This window comes from Rattus rattus, chromosome 16, assembly GCF_011064425.1.
Source record: "Rattus rattus isolate New Zealand chromosome 16, Rrattus_CSIRO_v1, whole genome shotgun sequence".
Lineage (NCBI taxonomy): Eukaryota > Metazoa > Chordata > Mammalia > Rodentia > Muridae > Rattus > Rattus rattus.
The window spans coordinates 12,815,025-12,838,461 of NC_046169.1; the positions used below are offsets into that span (position 1 = coordinate 12,815,025).

General features: G+C 48.6%; 1 protein-coding gene across 3 annotated transcripts in view; it reads left to right on the plus strand.

The window, feature by feature from the left end:
* Positions 1–23,437, plus strand: part of Snx8 (sorting nexin 8) — a 47,321-nt gene that overhangs the window by 7,521 nt on the left and 16,363 nt on the right. Inside the window, exons 1-3 of one of the 3 annotated variants that reach the window (XM_032886936.1) lie at positions 13,363–13,486; positions 19,002–19,192; positions 21,830–21,947. In XM_032886936.1, coding sequence (XP_032742827.1) covers positions 13,396–13,486; positions 19,002–19,192; positions 21,830–21,947 — 400 coding nt within the window. In that variant the 5' untranslated portion in view covers positions 13,363–13,395. Of the gene's footprint in view, positions 1–13,362; positions 13,487–19,001; positions 19,193–21,829; positions 21,948–23,437 lie in introns of those variants that run through there. The other 2 variants (XM_032886935.1, XM_032886934.1) reach the window with 2 other exon arrangements.

The window sequence follows — 23,437 nt, forward strand, 5'->3', positions numbered from 1 at the left end:
CTCAGGTTAGCCTCATATTCACTGTGTAGCTGAAGATGGCATTAAATTCCTGATTTTGATTCCTGAGTACAGGAATGGCAGACATCACCCTGGCTCCCGGTTTATATAGTGCTGGGGACAAGACCCAGGACATCTTGCATGCTAGGCAAGCATCCTACCATCCCTACAATTATGTCATTTACCAGCAATCCTCCAAGCCTAGTTGTTCCTGGGAAGTATTGACTGCTGGAGTCTCATGGAGGAGTTGTAATCAGACCCCCGTAACACTTAATGCTGGACGAGAATTGGTGCTTTGAGGAAATGTTGCATAAGCACAGAGAACTGCTAGCGCAGACATTTTTTCCAGAGACGCCGATCCCTCAGCATCCTCCTGCAGTTCCTTATTTCCTGTCAGCTTATGAAGTTGTCCTCACTGTGTCCCAAATACATGCTTTCACAGTCTGTTTCTTCCTGCTGATGTTTTTCTGCAGTGCTAAGTAGGTTTTTTGTTTTTGTTTTTGTTTTTTTAAAATTTGGTGGAGAAGGGTTTGTGCAGCCCAGACTGGTCTTGAACTCACTTGTGTAGCTAAGGATGACCTTTTGCTCTCCTCACCACCACTTCCCAAGTGTGGAAATCAGAGGCAAGTTCCACCACTCTTGGGTTTTGTAACGCTGGCACCCAGAGCATACTGTATGCCAAGCATGAGCTTTACCATACTTGAGCCCCAACCTGAGCTCAGCTGTTAATGTTGTTTTGAAATGTTCTATTCAGTGAGGTAGTGTTGACTCGGTGACTGTCATATAGTCTGTGACAGAGCTCCGAATGGAATATTGTGCTACTCTAAAGAGCTTGGTGGCACATGCTTTTAACTCCAGTACTTGGGAGGCAGAGGCAGGTGATCTGTGAGTTGGGTCCCTGATGCCAGAACTGGATGGAAGTTGAGGCGGAGCAGGGCAGAAGTAGAAGAAGGGGCAAGGCTAGGGTCCTGTATCAGTCACTTTTCTGTTGCTGGGACAGAGCACCCTGGACCAAGGCATTTAGTTGAGCTTACTGTTTCCAGAGAGTTAGAGTCTGTGATGGTGGAATAAAGGTATGGTGGCAGAAACAGCTGAGAGATCACAACTTGATCCACAACTAGGCGGCAGGGACACACACACACACACACATGCACACAAACACACCTCTACCTTTTGGCACCTCAAAGCATTCTACCCACCCACCCACCCACCTACCCACCCAGGGACAGATCTCCTTGAACAAGGCCAGACCTGTAAATCCTTCCTAAACAGTTCCACCAATTGGGGCTCAGTTCATCAAACACACGAGCCTCTGGGAGGCATTCTTTTTTTTTTTTTGGTTCTTTTTTTCGGAGCTGGGGATTGAACCCAGGGCCTTGCGCTTCCTAGGCAAGCGCTCTACCTCTGAGCTAAATCCCCAACTCCTCTGGGAGGCATTCTTGTTTAAACCACCATGCGCTGCTTGGGTTTGGTTTACTGCTTTGGGGAGCTAGGGAAGAGGGTCTCCCATGAGAGACTTTGCAGAGTTCAGAGCTCAGCTTAGTAAGTAGGTTTTCTAAGGGCTCCCCGTGGGTCTCTGACGTGCTTCCCCCGTGGAACAGTTTAGGCCTCACTTGCAGTCACTTGCAGGTGAGGAAATGACAGTATAGGATGGTCTGTGGTAAGTAGTGACACATTGGGGTGGCACCAGGTGTCTGGCTTTAGTGAGGAGCCTTTCCTGACTGCCAAGGACATGGGCCTGTGTCCTATATTCTACTTCTGTGACTTCTTTAATCTGCCCTGAAGTCACTGAGGAGTGTGTCACTGGAGAGGTCTGGAATCTCCCCTCACCTGGCTTCCTGATGTGGGACGGTGGCTGGGGATTGTCTTGTAGGCTGCCTAAGCCCAGGTGGGATGCAGTCTCCTGGGAGCAGAGTGATCTTAATGTGATGAGAATACACATCGGAAGAAAGGGCAGCTACTTGCTCATCTGGCCTCTTGGCCTCTGGCTTAGGCACAGTAGTGCATCTGGCCAGCAGGCACAGAGCACGGAGGCTGATGCCCAGCGGGGCTGAATGTGGCTCTTTGACTGGCTGCCTCTCCACAGCAAACCACCACTTCCTGAGTTCTGGGAGGCATTGGTCTAGTTCCCCACAATGAATTATGGTCTCCACTGTCTCCAGCTTAGCTCTGGTTAGCTCATTGCGGGGTTTCAGGATATCTCAGCGTCAGATGACAGCTGCCTTGGAAAATCTAGTCTCCACACTTGGTATAGATGTGGGTGTTGGGGAAGATCTGACTCAATAGTTCCCCTTCTGTAACACATTCCAGTTCCTAATTTGTTGTGTGGATTTTAGGCCCTTCTGATTCTGGTCAACTATATTCTTGGGCTGTCTATGCCTCCAGCAATGGAAGGCAGAGACCCCTGCCTTAGCTTTCATGTTCCTATCACGGATCAATATGGCTTGTGTAAATGGATTCACTCTTGCGGTGCTTGGCTAATTACACTCCCAGTGCCTGCTGGGCATTCTATGGGAATACCTAGCTTTTTGTTTTGCTTTTTGACACAGGAATTTAGGTAGCCCAGATTGGCTTTGAACTTGCAGTATAGCCAAGGGTCACCTTGAAGTCCTGATTGTCCTACCTCCACTTGATAACACAGATGGGCAGCACTTGGTTTATGCAGTGCTGGGAATGGTATCCAGGGCTTTGTGAATGCTAGGCAAGCCTTCCACTGAACCACATAGCCAGTGCTCCCCTCCATACCTTCCCTGCCCCTTTTTGAGACAGGCTGTCTGTGTAGTCTGGACTGGCTTTGACCTATCTGGATGTCCTGTGTCCATGTGCTGGGACTATAGGATTGTGTCACCAGGCCAACTTGCACAGTACTGGCTCAGGCAGGTGGACTCTGGCAGCCTTTACTAGGCTGTGGATGGTCCTGAGGTGTCCTGGATATTTCCAGTTTGTGTCAGAAAGCCAGGGTGACTTTCAGAGTGGTTAACCAGAGAAAGGAAGAGAAGTAAAAAAAGAAAGAGAGAGAAAGAAAAAACAGAGACAACAAAGCCCCCAGCAAACCAAAAACAGACAGAGTGGAGAGACACAAGGATACTTTTTTTGGAACTTTGAACTCACAGTGTCAGTTCTTCCAAGATTCCTAAACAGCGCTGCTCCCTTTAAACTCTGGAAGGATGCCACTGGGCTTCCCCATGGGTAAGTGGCTCCATGACGGAGCCTGGGGTTTCTGAGGTGCAAGTTGACATTTGATAGATCCTTTTAGAAACAGGGTCTGGTTGGAGGGCTGGGGATGTGGTTCTGTTGGTAGGGTGCTTGCCTAGCACGCACAAGGCCCTGGGTTCCATCCCCAGCACCATATAGAGTAGGCATGGTGGTGGCTCTGCCTCTAATCTTTGCATTCGAGAGGAGTTCAAAGTCATCTTGAGCTGTATAGGGACTTTGAAGTCAGCATGTATATGCCAGACTCTGTCTCCAAAAAAAAAAAAGTCTTTGGTGGTTCGTGGGGAGCAGGGTCTCTCTAGTACCCTTTGCCCCTGCCTGCCGCCTGCCTCTGATTTGAGTTGCAAGAGCTCATTAGAGGAATGTTTCTAGCCCAGCACCACCAGCACATCTGAGAGCCTGTGAGATTTTCCCCATTGTGGTCTGTGTGCTTGTACTAATCATGGAAAGGACTAGCTACTGACCAGCTTGGAAGTTGACAGTGCATGTGTGGAGACAGGGTCTTACCATGTAGTCCTGGCTGGTCTTGTTGGCTGTGTGGTCCATGCTGGCCTGGAAATCACAGAGATCTCCCTGCTCTGCCTCCAAAGTGCTGGATTAAAGCTGTGTCCGGCTATGCTCAGCCTGTTCACTACATGTTCATAAGCAGATCTTGGGAGCCTTCCTAGTCAGTCTGTGATTTCCCTCAGAGCTCAGGACTACTCTGCTTCATTTTTATTTCCTCCTTTTGCTTGTGAGCTAAATTTTAATGGCTAAGCTTTCTTTCATGTCCTCTTGTTTCTTTGAGTTAGGGTCTCACTGTATAGCCCAGGCTGGCCTGGAACTTCTGACTTTCCTACCTCTCTCTGCCTCTAAGTAAATACTTATATTAATTTCGTGGGCCACCATTCATAGCTGAAGCTTGGCTCTCTTTAATTTTTCAAGACAGAGTTTCTCTTTGTAGCTTTGGCTCTCCTGAAGACAACTGGCCTGTTTTTCTTTTCTTTTTTTTAAAAAAAAAATTACTTATTTATTGTGTACAGTGTTCTACTTGCATGTATGCCTGCACACCAGAAGAGGGCATCAGATCCCATTACAGATGATTCTGAGCTACCATGTGGTTGCTGGGAATTGAACTCAGGACCTCTGGAAGAGCAGTCAGTGCTCTTAACCGCTGAACCATCTCTCCAGCCCAACTGGCTTGTTTTTAAATTTTTAAAAATTATATTTATCCTTGTCAGGTGGTAGTGGTGCATACCTCTGATTCCATCACTTGGAAGTAAAGGCAGGCAGACCTCTGAGTTTGAGGCCAGCCTGGTCTACAGTTCTAGGACAAAAAAATTATTGTGTGTATGTGAGAAGGTTTCCTTGGGCCTGCATGCGCATGTGACCAGAACTCAGGTTGTCTCAAAGAATCTTACCCCTGAGCTGTGTCTCAGCTCCTTCATAGTTCTTAACATTTACATCTGTGCTCCCTTTTCTAATGCCCTTTCAAGACAGTGTCTCAGGAATGCTTTGAGCTTACTGTGTAGCCCAGGCTGGCTTTGAACTGAGATCTTTCTCCTTTCACCTTCCAGTTGCTGGTGTCGTGGATGTGAGCCACTACACTCAGCTGTGATCCTCTTTTTGTTTTTTTTGAGACAAAGTCTCTCTGTGTAGTCCTGGAACTCACTCTGTAGACCAGGCTAGCCTAGAACTCAGAGATCTCTACCTACCAAGCGCTGAGATTAAAGGCATGTGCTACTACACCCAGTGATCAATTTCTCTCTCTCTCTCTCTCTCTCTCTCTCCCATCTTTGTGTGTGTGTGTGTGTGTGTGTGTGTGTGTGTGTGTGTGTGTGTGTACAAATGTGGGTAAAAAGGCCAGAGGTTGGCAATGGGTGTCTTCTATAGTTAATCAATTAATCTTCACCACCTTAATTTTTGAGTCAAGGTCTTACTAAACCTGGAGATTACCTGGTTTGGCTAGACTGTCTCGTCAGAGAGCTCCAGGGATTCCCCTGGCTCTGCTCTTCAGTGCTTGATTATAGGCATGCACTATTATGCTTTTTATGTGGGTTTTGGGAGATTGAACTTGGATCCTCCCACTTGTATGGCAAGCACTTTACTGACTGAGCCATCCCCACATCCCTGTGAACCATTTTCTACTGTGTGTGCTGTGGAGGGTAGGGGTCTGGCTGGGTGCTGATTCTTTCTGGGTGCACATGCTGTGCTGTTTCATGTTTGGTGGCCTTGGAGAGTCAGAGGTTTTGATTTAGGGGAAAGCCATGAACAGGACAAACGAAGGAGGACTCAAGAAGGAGGCTTAGGGCTGGGACGCTTGTTTAGGTTGTATAAGGTCTTGGGTTCCATTCCTAGCACTGCATTGAACCAGGTGTGCCTGTAATCTCAGCACCGAGGAGGGAGAGGATTAGAATTTCAAGGCCATCCTTGGTTGTACAGGGAGTTTGAGGTTAACCCTCTTTCTTCTACTTCTGTTCTAAAAAACCCAGAAAGACTCAGTCTAATGCTGAGAACTGTAAGGAGGATCAGTAGACGGAGCACCTCCATCTTGGAGTAGCATTTGAACTGAGCTTACGGGATTCGGATCAGATCTCCACACTAATACGCACTAGCAGGCCAGGATGGCCCACAAGGTTCGTTGGTACCATGCTCCCAAGTAAAGACATTGAGCCACTGCTGGAGACATGGCTCCACTCTCTGCAGCTCGGCTATGTTGTACATTGTAGCATTACCTCACTAGGGTTCTTCCTTATGCTCCTTTGGCAAAATAAATATGGCTGACCTGCGACAGGGGCTCATGGTGCAGGAGGAAGGATCTTACCAGCAGGAGATGTTGTCTCAGGGTTCACTACTGTTGTGTCTGTTGCCGATCCTCCCCGTCAGCAGCTTTTGTCGCTGCTGCTCACTCAGGCACAGTTCCCATCGCTTGCAAGACTATAAATGAGATCCGTTGGTGCTGGAAGGATGTGCAGCTGTTACCATGGTAACACTGTTTCTACTCTTCGCCTGAATTATATGACTTTCTTGCTTGAGTTTATGACTTTGCTCTCATTCATCCAGCAGGCGTTAATTGAGCATCTGCTGTAGACTGGGCATCTTTCTTTTACATTACACACACACACACACACACCCACACACACACACACACACCATTGTGACTAGAGAGATGGCTCAGTGGTTGAGAACACTGGCTGCTCTTCAGGTGATTGGAGTTCAGTTCCCAGAGCCCACATGGCAGCTCGTAAGTCTGTAGCTCCAGTTCTAGGGGATCCAGCACCATCTTCTGACCTCGGGCACTTCAGACATGTGGTGCACAGATGCACATGGAAACAAATACCTAAAATAAAGTTTTTGTTTTTTTGTTTTTTTCCTTCGGAGCTGGGGACCGAACCCAGGGCCTTGAGCTTGCTAGGCAAGCGCTCTACCACTGAGCTAAATCCCCAACCCCTTAAAATAAAGTTTTTTAAATGTTTTGTTCCCATGTGTATACCTGTTTGTGTCTATAGCTGTGTGTGTGTTCTGTGTTTGTACATATGCTTGTCTGCATGTGCATATGGGTACCAGCTCTTGTTCTCATGTGTCACATCCTTTCCTTTTTTCTTTTTTCCCTTGGGACATGGCCTTGTTGGCTGAGAGATCACCTCTCAAGGTGACCAATGGTGTGGACCTGCCATTCCCTCTCAGTGCTGGAGATCAAGTTTAAGTTCTTATTCTTTTTTTTTTAAATAATTTATTTATTGTAAATATAGTACACTATAGCTGTCTTCAGACACACTAGAAGAGGGCATCAGATCTCATTACAGATGGCTGTGAGCCACCATGTGGTTACTGGGATTTGAATTCGGGACCTCTGGAAGAGCAGCCTGTGCTCTTAACCACTGAGCCATCTCTCCAGCCCTTAAGTTCTTATTCTTACCAGAAGTACTTCACTGACTCAACCCTCTCTCCAGCTGGTTCCCCCACCCATTCCCTTTCAGTACTGAGGTCAAATAATTCTTTGTTCTGCCTAGTCTGGCTAGCCACCTTGCTCTGGGGAATTGTCTCGGCCTTCTAGACGATGGGGTTATAGTGGCTGTCCTCTGTGGGCACTTGGCATTTACATGTTCTGGGGATCATATCCTCACACTTCTAAGGCAAGTGCTTTATGGATAGAGCCACGTCCTTAGCCCGTCACTATTAGTGCCTGGGACAGTGTCTGAACATGGTGACTGCAGACCACCTTGCAGAGATTGTGGTCTTAGGAGAACCACACAGCCGTCAGGAGATGCAATAAACAAAACCTTTACCTTAGGATGTGCTAGGGGCCTAGATGTTGCAAACCACAGCCACCGCTAATAAAAAATGCCACAGAGGAAGCAATGCTCACAGCGAGGCTCCTGAGGAGGGTAGGAAGTTGGTTCAGCCCTGTAAGGGTTTGGTGGGGGGGCAGGGTGGTGAGCCTTCTGGGCAGAGGAGACAGGGCTAAGGCCTGGGTCTCAGGTAGCCCAGGCTGGTCTGGGGCTCCTGCTGGATGGCTCACTCTTCGTTGGTGCGGTACTGGGGATGGAACCCAAGGCTTCGTGCATGCTAGGCAAGCACTCGACCCACTGACCCACATGCCCCCTTAGTTTCCTCTTTTAACATAATGAGGGGTTTCCCCCACCACTGTGTTTCAGGGGAGTACTTGGTCCTCCCATGAACAGGATCTTTGAGGGCATCTTGTCTAATACTTTACCATTAGGAATCTGGCATCAGTCCCACAGGCAGAAAAACTAGCTTGTGATTCCATAGACTATCCTAGGTACTGAGTGAAACCATAGCAGAATGTGTTCTATTTGAGGCTGTTCATGCCTTTTATAGTAGCAGAGACCAGTTGATAGGCCTGCCTAAGTGAAGCCCAGTGATGTCCCCTGCTGTGAGGACTCCATCTTCATAAGACTGGACACAGACAAAAGGATTGTAGTAAGCCCAGGAATTACACTAGATACTCGTAGCTACTCAAGGGTTGAGTACAACTTGAAACTTGTAGGCCTGACTGGGAATCTTTTTTTTTTTTTTTTTTTTAAGATTTATTTATGTATACAGCATTTTGCCTGTATGTATGCATGCCTGCGACCCAGAAGAGGGTACCAAATCTCATTATAGATGGTTAAGAGCCATTATCTGGTTGCTGGGAATTGAATTCAAAACCTCCGGAAGAGCAAATGCTCTTAATCTCCGAGCCAGCTCTCCAGCCCCTGCCTGGGAATCTTATGAATGAAACCTTGTCTGCAAACGAAAAGTAAAAACATGGATGAGGGGAATGGCTCAGTGGCAGACCCCCTGCATTGAATCACGCAGTGAGGGGCTGGGGTGTGGCTCAGTGGTAGAGCCCCTGCCTAGAATCCCCCAGTGAATGACTGGGAGTGTGGCTCAGTGGTAGAGCCCCTGCCTAGAATCCCCCAGTGAGGGGCTGGGGTGTGGCTCAGTGGTAGAGCACCTGCCTAGAATCCCCCAGTGAGGGGCTGGGGCGTGGCTCAGTGGTAGAGCCCCTGCCTAGAATCCCCCAGTGAGGGGCTGGGGTGTGGCTCAGTGGTAGAGCACCTGCCTAGAATCCCCCAGTGAGGGGCTGGGGTGTGGCTCAGTGGTAGAGCACCTGCCTAGAATCCCCCAGTGAGAGGCTGGGGTGTGGCTCAGTGGTAGAGCCCCTGCCTAGAATCCCCCAGTGAGGGGCTGGGGCGTGGCTCAGTGGTAGAGCCCCTGCCTAGAATCCCCCAGTGAGGGGCTGGGGTGTGGCTCAGTGGTAGAGCACCTGCCTAGAATCCCCCAGTGAGGGGCTGGGGCGTGGCTCAGTGGTAGAGCTCCTGCCTAGAATCCCCCAGTGAGGGGCTGGGGTGTGGCTTGGTGGTATGGTATTAGCTTACCATCTGTGAGCCTTTGTGTTAAATTTTTAATAAAGAAAAGCCTGTAAATTAGTTGATTATAAGTTTTGAAAGAGGTATATGTCTTTTAGACTGAGGGAAGGAGGACAGAAAATACTGAGCATTGGTCCAAGTGAGAGGCAGCTGGGCCTGTTGCTTGAGGGGGTGTAGATTGGCTGAGTCACTTTGGAAAACTGGAAATATTTACTGAACGGAGCATATGCAAGTGCTGTGATCCGGCACATACACTCCACGCCTGTGTTATGTATCCAACAGAAGTGCATGCACCATATGTCCACAAAAAGCCATGTTCTGGAACATTTTCAGTGGTGCCATGTGTCATAGATTGGCAGTGGAACCACCCAGATGCCCAGCAGGCATGGAGCGAGTGGACAGCGGGCCATAGCTGCATGGTAGGATCCGTGGGACAGGCTGTCACTGTGTAACTTGGGAGCCTCAAGCTGAGGGAGGAGGTTGGAACCTGGGTTCTTGACTTCACTGTACAAAAGAGACTAGGTCAGCCTGTGAGAGATGTGTCCCATGGTGATGAAATGTTAGCCTGTCATTTCTTACTTTAAAAACCAAAACCACACGGCATCTTTCTCTCTCGCCTTTGTTAGCCTTGTACTTTATGTAGATGAGGCTGGTCTTGAACTCAGGGATCCATTTGGCTGCCACTTCTTCCAGGGATTGAGGGTATGCACCATCTCCCAACTACCGCCTGGCGGTAGTTTTTTTTTTTATGTTTTGGGGCATTTGAGAATCCACTTGCCTCAGCCTCCCAAGTGCTGGGATTGCAGGCATGTGCCACCATCCACGTGCCTTTTTTCTGTTGTTTTGGGTGTTTGAAATACTTTGTGATTAGAACAACCATAGAGACATTTCAAAGACATTTAGCCAAAAAGAAAAAAAAAAATTGAACAGACCGAATGAAAAAGTGTTATTAGTGACTACTTGAGCAGCTAGGGGTTTAGGCAGTTTTGTTGTGAAGACACGTTCTGTAGACATGTGGAAACACTTGCTATTTGCATAGCCGTCCATATGGAGCAGTACGGGCTGCGGAGGAGGAGTTGAGCTGGAAGTCATATGAAGGCTATGCAAGGGCTTCCTCCTTTCCCTGTCCTGCAGTGCTGGAGAGGAATCCAGGACTCCAGACGTGCCAAGGATGTTTCCTCCCAGCTCTGCTTCTTTGGAGATCGAATCTTATTATCTGCGTGCTACAGACTGGCCTCAAACTCCTGGATTCACAAGTCCTCCTGCCTCAGCCTCTGAACTGAGGTGCACGTTCCTTATGCCCCGTGTCTGAAGTTGCTCTGCGTCAGACCAGGGCTCAGTGGTACAGTGCTTGCCTAGCATGCGGGACTCTGGGTTTTAGCCCCAGCAATGGGACGGACAGAAACAGGAGAGCGGTGCCATTAGTTAGCGCCCACACAGAAGCAGGGGCCTGTCCGAGTCAGGAAAGAACCTGGGCTGGAGCCTGTGGCCTGTAGATGGAAGACTGCTGCTTCCTGCATCTCAGGGACGTCCTGCTGTCTCCTGGCTTCCGAGCTGCTGAATTGTCATTCCTGAGGCTGTGGTCGATAAGGATGAGGAAACTGCTGCTCCCGTTTCCTGAGGACAACTTGTTTATTTCAGAACTCAGCTCCGAGGTTTCTGTTTATTTCAATTTTATTAAAACTGAAGAAAATGTTTATACACGTGAATATTTTGTCAACATGTGTGGATGCTCACTGGGTACACGCTTGGTACCTGTAGAAGCAAGGAAAGGGAGTTGAATCCTTTGGAACTTCAGTTACAAGTGGTTGTTAGTCATCATGCGGGTGCTGGGAATTGAACTTGTAACACTGTTAACCGCTGACCGATCAGTTTTCCAGCCTCCAGAGAACTTGCTAAATAGTTTCAGAACTTGCTAAATAGTTTCATAAACTTGAGAAGGAATCTGCATGCTGAATACTGAAGGTATTTCCCACTCCATTAGCTACCCTTTAGAGCCCCCGTCCATCTTTGACACAGGATCTTGCTATGTGACTAAGGTCTTAGAGTCAGCATTTCCTGTGCCCCAGCCCCTCATGGGGGATTCTGGGTAAGTGCTCTGTTGCTTAGCTACATCCTCAGCTTTGTCTTTACTTTGGCAACAGTTTCTCATCAAGTTACCTGGGTTGCTCTTGAACTCACTCTGTGGCCTAGTCAGGACTTAAACTTGCCATCCTCCTGTCTTAGTGGTTTCAGTGCGGGGGTCCCAGATAGGAACCGCCACGTCAGGCGCCTCCATTTCATTTCTTGTTCATGCAGTCGTACTCTGACACGGTGCTGTTATTTTTCCCGATCTTGAAAATTAAGACCCTAAAGCGTTTAGGAGCATCTGGTCACTGTCACATGTTGGGAATATGTGTAGGCATGGTCTTAATTTACATCTGTCTGTCCCTGACACTGGTTGGTTCTCAGTCTATGCATGGCCCTGGGGCCAGCAAAACGACAGTGCCTAGGAATTTATGTGGAATGCTCATCCTGGTCCTGGAGGCTCGGAATCTCTGAGCGGGTGGGGAATGGTGGCGACGGCCTTCTGCGTGAACAAGCCTGCCAGGTGATTAATGTAGCTCCAGTTTGGAGTCCTGAGCTCTGGACCTCTGCCTTCCATCACTGACCTTCCTTATCCCCCTGTGTGGTGAACTGACAGCTGAGGCTGGCCTCTTAGAGTTGTAGATCACTGAGCTTGGAGTCTACAGGAAGGAGCACTTGGTTCCTTCTGCCACCAAGACAGAAGATACTCACAACCTCTTTGAGAACATCAAGTGTCCTGTTGGCCAGTGAGACTTTCTCTGGGGAAGACATAGGAACTAGGACCTTCTTTGTCTGGTTATTATTATTATTTTTTTAATATTTATTTTATATCTGTGAGTACACCGTCACTGACTTCAGACACACCAGAAGAGGGCATCAGATCCCATTACAGATGGTTGTGAGCCACCATGTGGTTGCTGGGAATTGAACTCAGGACCTCTGGAAGAGCAGTCAGTGCTCTTAACCACTGAGCCATCTCTCCAGCCCTGGTTATTTTTTGAGGTAGGGTCTATGTAGCCTTGGCTATCTTGGAACTCACTGTATAGACCAGACTGGCCTCAAACTCACAGAGCTCCACCTGTCTGTGCCTCCCAAATGCTGGGACTGAACATGTTTGCCACCATGCCCAGCCCAGCCATAGGAGCTGCTGTTGGTTATTGGGAGGGCACTGACCAGCCAAAAGAATGATACCATCTGAGCCAAGCTTGCAAAACCAGTTGAGTTTATTGGGGTTAGTTACAGGCAATCCATGGACTGGCAGCCAGTCCCAGTCATCATTTAGGATCCTGGAGAGGGCAGGGCCCTGCCTCTTTCCCTCCAGGGAACCATGCCAGTAGGCTGAATCTCATGTGGGTTCAGACAGCAGTGCTTAGGTTCAGCCTATAGGAAGCAGTCACATGGCACCTGGGATGGTTCTAAGAGAGCTTTCCGTGGTGAAGGATGTCTATCCTACGAACATGGAGTGGTATGGTCCTGAGCTGGTCTGGGCTAGCCTTCCTAGCAGCAGCATGTGCAGGGGACGGCACTGAGCTCTGTCCCAGTGTATTCAGTACACCTTGCAGGAAGTCTTCTGACTGGGACTGCTGTGCTGGAGTCAGCATTTGCAAAGGAGGGAAAGGACTGTGGCATGGTTTATTGGGGAGATCCTGTTTGCCGCTGAACCCTTTGGACTAATTTAGTACTGAATATTGAATTCAGGGCTTTGTGTATGTTAGGCAGGGGCTCTGCCACTGAGCCACGCCCCAGCCCCTCACTGGGGGATTCTAGGCAGGGGCTCTCCCACTGAGCCACACCCCAGCCCCTCACTGGGGGATTCTAGGCAGGGGCTCTACCACTGAGCCACACCCCAGCCCCTCACTAGGGGGATTCTAAGCAAGCATTCTACTAGAGCTATATTCCCAGCCTACTTTTTACTTTCTGAGATAGGACTGGCCTTGAACTCATTGTATTTTTCCAGGTTGGCCTTGAACTTGTGATCTTTCTGATTGAGCTTCTTCCCAAGTAGCTCATTTTGAGAGCAGGATGTACCACCAGTCATGGCTTCTGGTGGAACACTTTTGAAGTTTTTGTTGGTGACTTCACAAAATGCTTTCAGACTGGAGAGTAATAAATCTGGAAGGAAGTCGGTGACGTTTATTGAGTGTTTTATTTTCACCAGCTATTTTCAGCTCCGCTGTGTCATTTAATTCTGAGGCACACTGCCTGCCAGCTGAGAACCCCACAGTAAAGCAATTTGTTCCAGAATGGTTAAAGCAGGGAGCACATGAAGTTGGTGGGACCTTCTAGGGGACGATGGAGGGACTGCAAGAATTCTTGCTGTGTTCTCTGCATAAGTGCTGTAGGCCAGCTGGGTGGTAAGCGCTCCTCTGTGCGCGCGTGTGTATGTGTGTGTGTGTGTGTGTGTGTGTGTGTGTTGATATTGGGTCTTGCTGTTGGTCAAAAATCTTGCTGGCCTCAAAATCTGAATTCTGTTTCCTCTGCTTCCTGAGTTCTGGGATTATAGAATTTTTTAAATTACATTTATTCATTTGTTCATGCGGGGGAACACATGTGCCTCTGTGCACTGTGGCAGTCCGAGGACAGCTTGAGAGGTGTTCCCTCCCAGGGATCAAACTAAAGTGCTCAGGCTTGGAAGCAAGTGGTTTTACCTGCTGCGCCATCTCACCAGCCCCTGTGCCTGACGCTTTATGTCCAGTTTGCAAGCGATCAATACTGCGCTCGGGTTGGTCACTCGCTGGCCCACATATCTACTGGAATAGGGAGGCTGGTTTCCACCAGATGTTTCTGTCAGAGCTTGCCTTTACCTTTCAATGCCTCAGCCTGGCTGCTTTCTCATCTGCTCTTCTTATTTCTGTGGAGCTGGGGTAGTACCCAGTTTATCTCTGTCTCTAGTGGCCACGGACACTGAGAAAGGTAAGGGTTAAGATGCTCATTGCTCATCCCAAAGAATCCAGATTCTTGTTCTTGTCCTTACTGCTGCGTATGGTGTACTTGTGACAGTGACGCTGTCCAAAACAACTTTTTTGCTTTGAGACAGTTTGGGTATGTAACCCAGGGTGACCCTTATCTCATACGTGTCCCTCTGCCTTGGAAGTTCTGGGATCACAGATGTGTAAGTCTCTTTTGAGGGGCTGGAGAGTAGCTCCACAGTTGAGTGCCTACGGCTTTTGCAGAGAACCCACGTGGTGGCTCACAAACGAGTGTTGGGATCCAGCAGGCCCCCAAATTTAGCAGATTAATACCCGGGGTCATACTGTGTTGTGGTTGGTGCCTCGGAGGAGAGCTGTGAGGACATTTGGGTCTTTTTATTCATAGAAGCGTGGCTTTAATATTTGCATGCCCTCCCTCTTTACTCCTTGTCTCCTCACTTATGTGTGTGTGCTCATGTTGTGTTCAAACGTGTGTGCACAGGTGTGTGTAGTTGCAGAGGTTACCTTGGGTGGTGTTAGTGTTCTTCCGCCTTGACATACTTTAAGATGTGTATTTATTGTATGTTGCATGTTCATGTGTGGAGGTGAGGGGGCAACTTTTAGGAGTCAACTTTTTCCTACTTTTATGTGAATTCCGGGTTTGTTGGCCTGTGCCTGTATCTCCTGGCCATCTTGCTAGTCCTGTTTTTATTTATTTACTTTTATTTTCATAGATGTATTTGTTATGCATGTGCTTTGCCTGTGTACCCTGTGTACCATGTGTATGTCTGGTGACTATGCAGGCCAGAAGAGGGCATTACATCTGTTAGGAGCCACCATGTGGGTGCTGGAAACCAAACTCAGGTCTTCTGCAAGGTCAGCAGGTATTCATCAGAGTCACCTTTCTAGTCCCAAGTGTTCCTGTCTTTTGAGGTCCTGTTTTTTTGTATGTATATATGATTGTGCGTGCACAGTGCATTCTAGTGGACAACCTCACGTATGTCATTCTCAGAAACAATGTCTTAGGGTTCCATTGCTGAAAAGAGACACTTTGACCAAGGCAACTCTTATAAAGGACAACATTTAATTGGGGCTGGCTTATAGTTTCAGAGGTTCAGTCCATTATCATCATGGCAGGAAGCTTGGTATTGTGGAGGCAGACTTGGCGCTGGAGTTGCTAAGAGTTCTATACTTGATCCAAAGGCAGCCAGGAGAAAACTGCAATTTCACACTGGGTGGAGATTGAGCATAGGAGACCTCAAAGCCAACCACCACACTGACATACTTTCTCCAACAAGGCCACACCCACTCCAAAAAGGTTACACCACCTAATAGTGTCATTCTCTGTGGGCTAAGCATTCAGACATATGAGTCTATGTGGGCCAGATGTATTCAAACCACTGTACACACTGTCTGAGACAGAGTCTCTCATTAGCCTAGCACTTGTTGATTAGGCTAGGGTAGACCTGCCGGTCTACAGTCAATGCCAGGGTCCTTCTGTCTGTGCCTTGCCAGGTGGGATTATTAGTGTGTGCCACCATACCTGGCCTGAAGTCATGGGTCCTGGGGAATGAAAGTTAGGTTCTTATGTGGACATGGCAAGTACTGACTGGGCTGTTTCCTTGGTCTCTAGTCAACTGTGTTTTTACTTTTCAGTTTAATTGTATGGGTTGGCATGTGTGTGCAAGCTACAGTATGCTTGCGGAAGTCAGATGGTTTAAGGGAGTTGGTTCTCCCTTTCACCACTTAGTAGGCACCACTTAGTAGGCCATCAGGCTTGGCAAGCACCATACCTGTTGAATCATTTTATTAGTCCCTTTCATCATAATTTGAAATAGGGTCTATGTAGCCCAAGCTGGTCGCAAACTCTGTTTTGTTTTGTTATTTGAGACAGTTTCTCCATGTTGCCCTGGCTGTGCACCAGGCTGGCCTTAAACTCAGAGATCTGCCTGCCTCTGCCTCTGCCTCTGCCTCTGCCTCTGCCTCTGCCTCTCTCTCTGCCTCTGCCTCTGCCTCTCCTCTCTGCCTCTGCCTCTCTGCCTCTGCCTCTCTGCCTCTGCCTCTCTGCCCTTGCTTCTCTGCCCCTGCCTCTCTGCCCTTGCTTCTCTGCCCCTGCCTCTCTGCCCCTGCCTCTGCCTCCTGAGTGGAGTGGAGTGGAGTGGAGTGGAGTGGAGTGGAGTGGAGTGGAGTGCTGGGATTAAAGGCATGAACCACCACTGCCCTGCATGAACTCTTGCTCCTCTGTGCCTCTAACTCCTGAGTGTGCCCAGGGTCACATGCATGCACCCTGACGCCTGGCTTTCGAGGGTGTTTGAGAGAAGCCAAGGGTTAGGGTGCTGTTTGTGCTTTAGTGGATATTTTAGAGGTCTGACTTTTAGATTCTGCTGTGTTCAAAGTTTGCATTCTTCACCCACATGTGATCCTTTGCTAATTATTACTGAGGTCTCTGACTGTCTGAGAGGACTGCCTTATCTTAATCTTTGGTGAAATCATGATGATAAATGCATGCTTAACGGAGAACTTTGAAAAAGATTCAGCTGGGCACAGTGGCTCACAGCTCTGATTCCAGCACCTGGGAGGCCAAGGCAGGTGAGCATTTGCTGAATTCACAGCTAGACTGGTCTGTGTTTTGATTTCCTGCCAGCCAGGGCTAAGGTAATGGGGTCTGGAAAAAAATATCTCTTAATAGACCTTGGTTGCCCCTCTGCTTCTGACCTTTCTTCTGGTCCACTCGTTTTCTATCCTCATGTCATTTGTATTACCTTGCTGTTTCTCACCAGGCATTGTGTTTTGAGATAAGGTGTCACACTGTATCCCAGGCTGTGCTTGTCCTGCCTCTGCCTCTGAGATTCCGGAATTATAGGCATGTTTTTATACTATTATTAATTATTATTACTACCACTATTATGCACGTGTGTTATTTTGTTTCATTTTTTGAGACCAGGTCTCCTTATGTAGTCAGGCTGGGCTAGAAATGAGGATCCTCCTGCCTCAGCCTCTTGAGTGCTGGAATTATCACTGTGCACCACCACATCTTGTCTACATCATCTAATCAATCAATCAATCAATCAATCAATCAATCAGTCAATCACTCTCCTTGAAATCCTGATCCTCTTACCTCCACTAAGTGCTGGGATTACAGGTGCGTGCCACTGTGTCTGCCCTGTCTTTAGACTTCTGTGGTTTTAATAAAAAAGTTGGCCGTTTGATCTGACTTGAGGGTTTTCTAGTACCCAAAGTATCACTCGGGCCCACCAGCCCAGTGTTTTCATCTCTCTGCCCCTCAGCCTTCTGCTTCCCAGTCTCCAAAATCATGAGCTAGGAAATGTTCTAAGGCCCTGTGGTAGTGTGAATGAGAATGGCCCCCATAGGCCCATATACTTGAATACTTGGTTCCCAGTTGGTAGAACTATTTGGGAAGGATTAGGAGGTGTGGCCTTGTTGGAGAAGATGTGTCTCAAGGGGTGGGCTTGGAGGTTTCAAAAGTCCACAGAATTCCAGTTGGCTTTTTCTCTGCCTAGGGGTTATTATTACAACATGTAAGTTTTTGTCAGCTACTGCTCGCCTGCCTGCCTGCCGCCATACTTCCCCCCATTATGGTCATGGACTCACCCCCTGAAACTGCAAGCAAGTTACCCCTTAAATGCTTTCTTTTATAAGTTGCCTTGGTCATGGTGTCTCTTCCTGCAATAGAACAGTAACTAAGGCAGACACTTTGGGACTGGAGAGAAATCTTACTTGTTAAGAGCACTGGTCGCTCTAGCTGAGGCCCTGTATTCATTCAGTTCTCTGCACCTATGTAGAGGCGCAACTCTCAGTTAATCCAGTTCCATGACTTAAAATAATAGACCCAGGGGCTGGAGAATGGTGTGGTCTCAAGAGTACTTGCTGTTTTTGCAGAAGACCCTGGTTTGGTGGTTAGTATCCACTTGGGCAGTTCACAACTGCTTGTAGCTTCAAGGGATCCAACAGCCTTTTCTTCCCTTCACCCACTCAGAGGCACAAACCCCTTACAAACACACACATGTGCCTAATCAAAAAATAAATCTGCACTTTCTCACTTCTGGAGGAGAAAAGTTCTCCCACCAGACCCAGGCACCATTATTCAGTGTATGTATGTATATATATACACATGCATATGCATACATATCTGTATTTACTATCCTGGGTGTGGGTGTGGATGTATGCATGCCGTTGTCCAAGTGGAACCAGAGGACAGCCTCCAGTCCAGTGCTCACCTTCCACCTTGTTTGAACAGGGCCTCATCAGTGATGTACACTATGAACTAGCTGGCTTTCAAGCCTCCGTTCTGCTATCTCTGCCCTCCATCTCTCTGTGCAGTGCCAGGATCACAGACTTGCGCTTCTAGTTCAACTCTCTGTGGGTTCTGGGGAATTAACTCCTCACACTAGAATGGCGAGTGCTTTACCTAAGCCATCAGCCCAGCCCCTTGAGCAGAATGCTTTTAGTTTATTCTGTATATTCAGAATTTTCTAGCCATTAGTTATTTAGAAGTTTTGTTTTATTTTAGTTTGTTTTTGGTTTTCAAAACAGGTTTTCTCTGTATAGCCCTGGCCTGGAACTCACTCTGTAGACCAGGCTGACCTCAATCTCACAGCGATCCACCTGCCTCTGCCTCCCAGGTACTGGAATTAAAGGCATGAGCTACCACTGCCCGGCTGGAGGAATGGCTTTATACGTCGTTTGCCTGTTGTTAAGTTGCAAGCATTCCCTCCCATCTTAACTGTGCTGTAATCCTCCTCCATGAATTCACCCATTCACACAGCTGAAGCCTCCTGCAGGGATTCTTCTGGGTACTGTAGCTTCGGGAAGGGGTGGGTCTGGTGTGGGAGTGTGACAGTGGCCAGAGTCCACGTGCTGAGCTGGCACAGGCAACAGGGAGGCCCCACTCCCTGAGCAGCTAACTGTCCTAACCTGTCACCTACCTTGTTTCTCTCAGGCCCACAAACATCCCAGGTCACCGAGTGGAGGAACCTGGACCCCAGGCGAATGCAGATGCCTCAGGGGAATCCGTTGCTGCTGTCCTACACCCTGCAGGAGCTGCTGGCCAAGGACACGGTGCAGGTGGAGCTCATCCCTGAGAAGAAGGGCCTGTTCCTTAAGCATGTGGAGTACGAGGTTTCCAGCCAGGTACCTGGGACCCAGTGTGCTGTAGTGGGGGAGCCACAGAACAGCCTTGGGCAGGGTGGTGGGAGAGGGGTCTGGCTGGCTTTAGGGGGTGACCCAGTACCCGATGATGCTGGTGAGCTGGCCAGCCAGCTTCTAAATAGCTGCTGGTGCCTAGAGCTGCTTCTGACTCAGCTAGGCCTCTCTCAGGTTCATCCTTTGACTGCAATCTTTCTTAGGAATCTTACCTAATCTGTCTGTCTGCCTGCCTGCCCGCCTGCCCGCCTGCCTGCCTGCCTGCCCGCCCGCCTGCCTGTCTCTCTTTTTCTTATACAGGATCTTGCTATATAACCCTGGCTAACTTTGAACTTATAGCGATTCTAGTGCCCTGGCCACCTGAGTTCCAGGATTATAGGCCTGAGGTACCAGAAATCCTTTGAAAAAAAGATCGATTATTTATTTCTTTATTTATTTATTTACTTATTTGTGATAGGGTCTCATATATCTCAGGCTAGCCTTGAACTCTCAGAGATTTGCCTTCCTCTGCTTCCTAAATACCGGGATGATAGGTGTTTGCCACCATGCCCAGCTACAGTCTTTTTGTCTCTAGAGTGCATGCCTGCAGTGCAGTGCCATTGGCCCAGTGCTGGTTTTCCACATTGGCAATCTCCTGTGATCAGAACATCAGACCAGTGGGATCTGGGTTTCAACCCTGTCTTCCATTTAAGGGGAGGTCAAACTCATGCCCTTGACCCAAATGTCGGGGTTCACCTGTTCATCTGTCTGTTGGGACAGGCTTGGTTTGGTGATCAGCAGCTTGTGGTATCCCCAAGGAACCAGATTTCTTGGTCATTTTGCTCCTTCTTCCATGCATTTTGGGTATCTTGCTCCTGTTAGACTGGATTTAGCAGTTTTGCTATATGTCCTGTAATAGTGTAGTTCATAGCTGACACCATCTTCTGGTCCTGTATTGTCCTCAGTGTGTGGGAATTGCAGGGGCAGAACAGGGCCCATACACTTCTGAGAAGCACAGCCTGGGCTGCACCTGGAGTTGGGGTGCAGGGCTGAGCTGGAAGGTCTCCCTCAGGGATGCTTCCCGGATAGCATTTCCATCTGCTAATCTGTAGAAGCTGTGAGGACTTGGGGGAGAGGGTTCTTGACTGCAGTGAAGCAGTCCTTGTAACTGGGCCTGGCACACTAAATGTGGGAAGCTGTACTACCTCCTGGTGAGCCTCCTGCTTGTTTTTTCCCCTCCTTGCAGGCTTTTTTTTCTGTTATATATATATATATATTTTTCTTCTTGGGATCTGTCTTTATTTCTCAATGCTAGGGTTATAGGTAGTGTCACACACTACCATACCTGGCTTTTTTTTTTTGTTCTTTTCTTTCGGAGCTGGGGACTGAACCCAGGGCCTTGCGCTTCCTAGGCAAGCGCTCTAACCACTGAGCTAAACCCCAACCCCCATACCTGGCTTTTACCTGGATGCTGGATATCTGAACTTGGGGCCTCATGCTTGTGTAGTGAGCACTGTACCTACCTTGTCATCTCCTCAGCCATATGCATTACTTTTTAAGAGCAGGGTTATACCTGACCAAGCAGTGAAGAAGTCTCATCATGACAGAGAGCTATGCAAACATTATAATTTGTATTTTTTTAATAGTATAGAATAGAGTTTATTTAGGGCATGGGGAGGGGAGTTGAGGGAGTAGAGACAAAGAAAGGCAGGGTGGGGAGGGAAGAGGCTGGCCTTCAGCTCTTGGAGAGAGCGTGGAGTGGAGTGGGGAAAGAAGGGGCAGAGTGAGAAGAGAGTAAGAGGGTAAGAGAGTAAAGGAATAAGAGCTATAATTTATATTTCTGTGTAGAATTCTAGAACTTTTACTTTTGGCAGAAAGATGGGGAGAGAGGGGGGCTGCAGAGATGGCTCAGAGGTTAAGAGCACCGACTGCTCTTCCAGAGGTCCTGAGTTCAATTCCCAGCAACCACATGGTGGCTCACAACCATCTGTAATGAGATCTGATGCCCTCCTCTGGGGGCTCTGAAGACAGCGATAGTGTACAGTGTACTCATACACATTAAATAAATAAATTTAAAAAAAAAAAAAGATGGGGAGAGAGGGTGAGGAATTTCATAACATTGCTCCTGTGAGTTCTGTTGCATGGTGGGAGGAGGCAAAGAGGGCTGATGGCAGAGGTGGACTTCTAGTAACCTGGTAGGGAAAGGCAAGAGAGTTGAACTTAAAAGTCAGCTCGTGATACAATGTGAGTTTAAGGCCAGCCTGGGCAGCTTTGTTAGATTAGATTTCAAAAAGTAAAAAGAGAGTTGGGGTGTGGCTCAGTGGTAGAGCCCCTGCCTAGAATCCTCCAGTGAGGGGCTGGGGTGTGGCTCAGTGGTAAAGCTCCTGCCTAGAATCCCCCAGTGAGGGGCTGGAGGCGTGGCTCAGTGGTAGAGCCCCTGCCTAGAATCCCCCAGTGAGGGCTGGGGGTGTGGCTCAGTGGTAGAGCACCTGTCTAGAATCCCCCAGTGAGGGGCTGGAGGCGTGGCTCAGTGGTAAAGCTCCTGCCTAGAATCCCCCAGTGAGGGGCTGGAGGCGTGGCTCAGAGGTAAAGCATCTTCCTAGAAGAAGTTGTGTAGTTGCTGATGTCCTGCTTATTATTTTATAGCGCTTCAAGTCCTCCGTGTACAGACGCTACAATGACTTCGTGGTCTTCCATGAAGTGCTGCTTCACAAGTTCCCGTACCGCATGGTACCAGCCCTTCCACCCAAGAGAGTGCTGGGAGGTAAGGCAAGGCACAGGGAGGCCCAGTTAGTGGAAGCAAGCTGCACTCCTGGTTGCTGGCATGTTGCTGGGTGGGCCCACTGTAGCCCAGGATGCTGCAGCTTATGTTCTAGGAGGGGGTAGGTAGGAGGGCTGCAGTGCACAGGCACCTTGGCCCTCCTGAGGTCAGAGCCCTACTCGGAGGGTGGCCAGCCTCAGGTGCTTTCTGGCCCCAGTGTTGCCCCTGCAGGGTGCTTTGGGCTATGCATGGGGTTACTAGGATCAGACCTGCTTCTTGTAGGGTGCCAGCCATCACAGCATCTTTCTTATCAACTGCAAATGAACCCCAATGAAACTTGATTGGCACATTTGTTGCTGTAATAAAATGTCAGACCAAAGCAACTAAGGAAGGAAGGTGCAGTTGTCATAGGGAAAGCCAGGGCCACAGGAGCAGTCTGAGGCAGCTGCTCACATGGCATCCACAGCCAGGAAGAGAGATGGGAGCTCAGTTCTTTTTTTGCTTTTTCTTCATTGCTGGACCTCAGACAAAGGAATGAAGCTGGCCACCTTTAGGGTGTGTCTTCCCGATTCAATTAATCTAATCTAGAAACTCACTCACACACAAGCTAGGAGCTGGTGATTCTAGATCTTATCAAGTTGACAATCACTATAAACCGTTAAATGGGCAGCCTAATCCGGGTGGCCAAGGCAGGAGGATCGTGAGTTCCAGGTCGGTCTGGGCTACATCAGTCAGGCTGCAGGGCCGGTCGGGTTTTATGTAGAGTTACAGCTACCGTCCTGAAGCTCCTCACTGCTTATTCACACTGGGTGGCTCAGCTGCTGCTGACTGGCCTCTGGGACACCCCTGCTCCTCACTGACAAGGTATGTTGTATCCAGTGGGAGTTGGAAGATGGACTGTCAGGAAGAGACCAGTGCCTGCATCCGAGCTGGTTCTGTCCTGTCAGGGCTAATGAGCGCCTGGAGGTTCAGCAAACAGTCACCTGACTCACATTTCCGAGAGCTCCCTGGTGGAGGACGCCTGGAGGGTTAGGTGGGGTGGGGTGGGCCTTATGTCACTGAATTTTTCTTTTTCCTTTTTGACTTGGTTTGAGACCAGGTTGCACTAGAACTTGCTATTTATTTAGAGCAGGCTGGTCTCTGCCTCCCGAGTGTTGGGATTAAAAGCCTGTGCTACCACACTTGACTTTTAGTATTTGTGTGACAGGCTCTCACTCTGATGAGCTCTGATAAGCCTGGAGCTCACTGAGATTGCGGCCTTCCTGCTTCAGCCTCCCAAGTGCTGAAATTAAAGGCCGTTGCCACCAGACTGGGAGTCTGAGTTGCAGTATCAGCACATTAAAGCCAGTCTTAGAGCAAGGTGCTTCAGCCACACCCTCCTAAGTTGCCTTTCTCGCAGATGGCTGTGGGGAGTTTTATGGTTCCCAGTTGCTTTTGTTTAGGATAGGGTCTTACTTTGTGGCCAGTCTGGCCTCAGACACTCTATAGCTCAG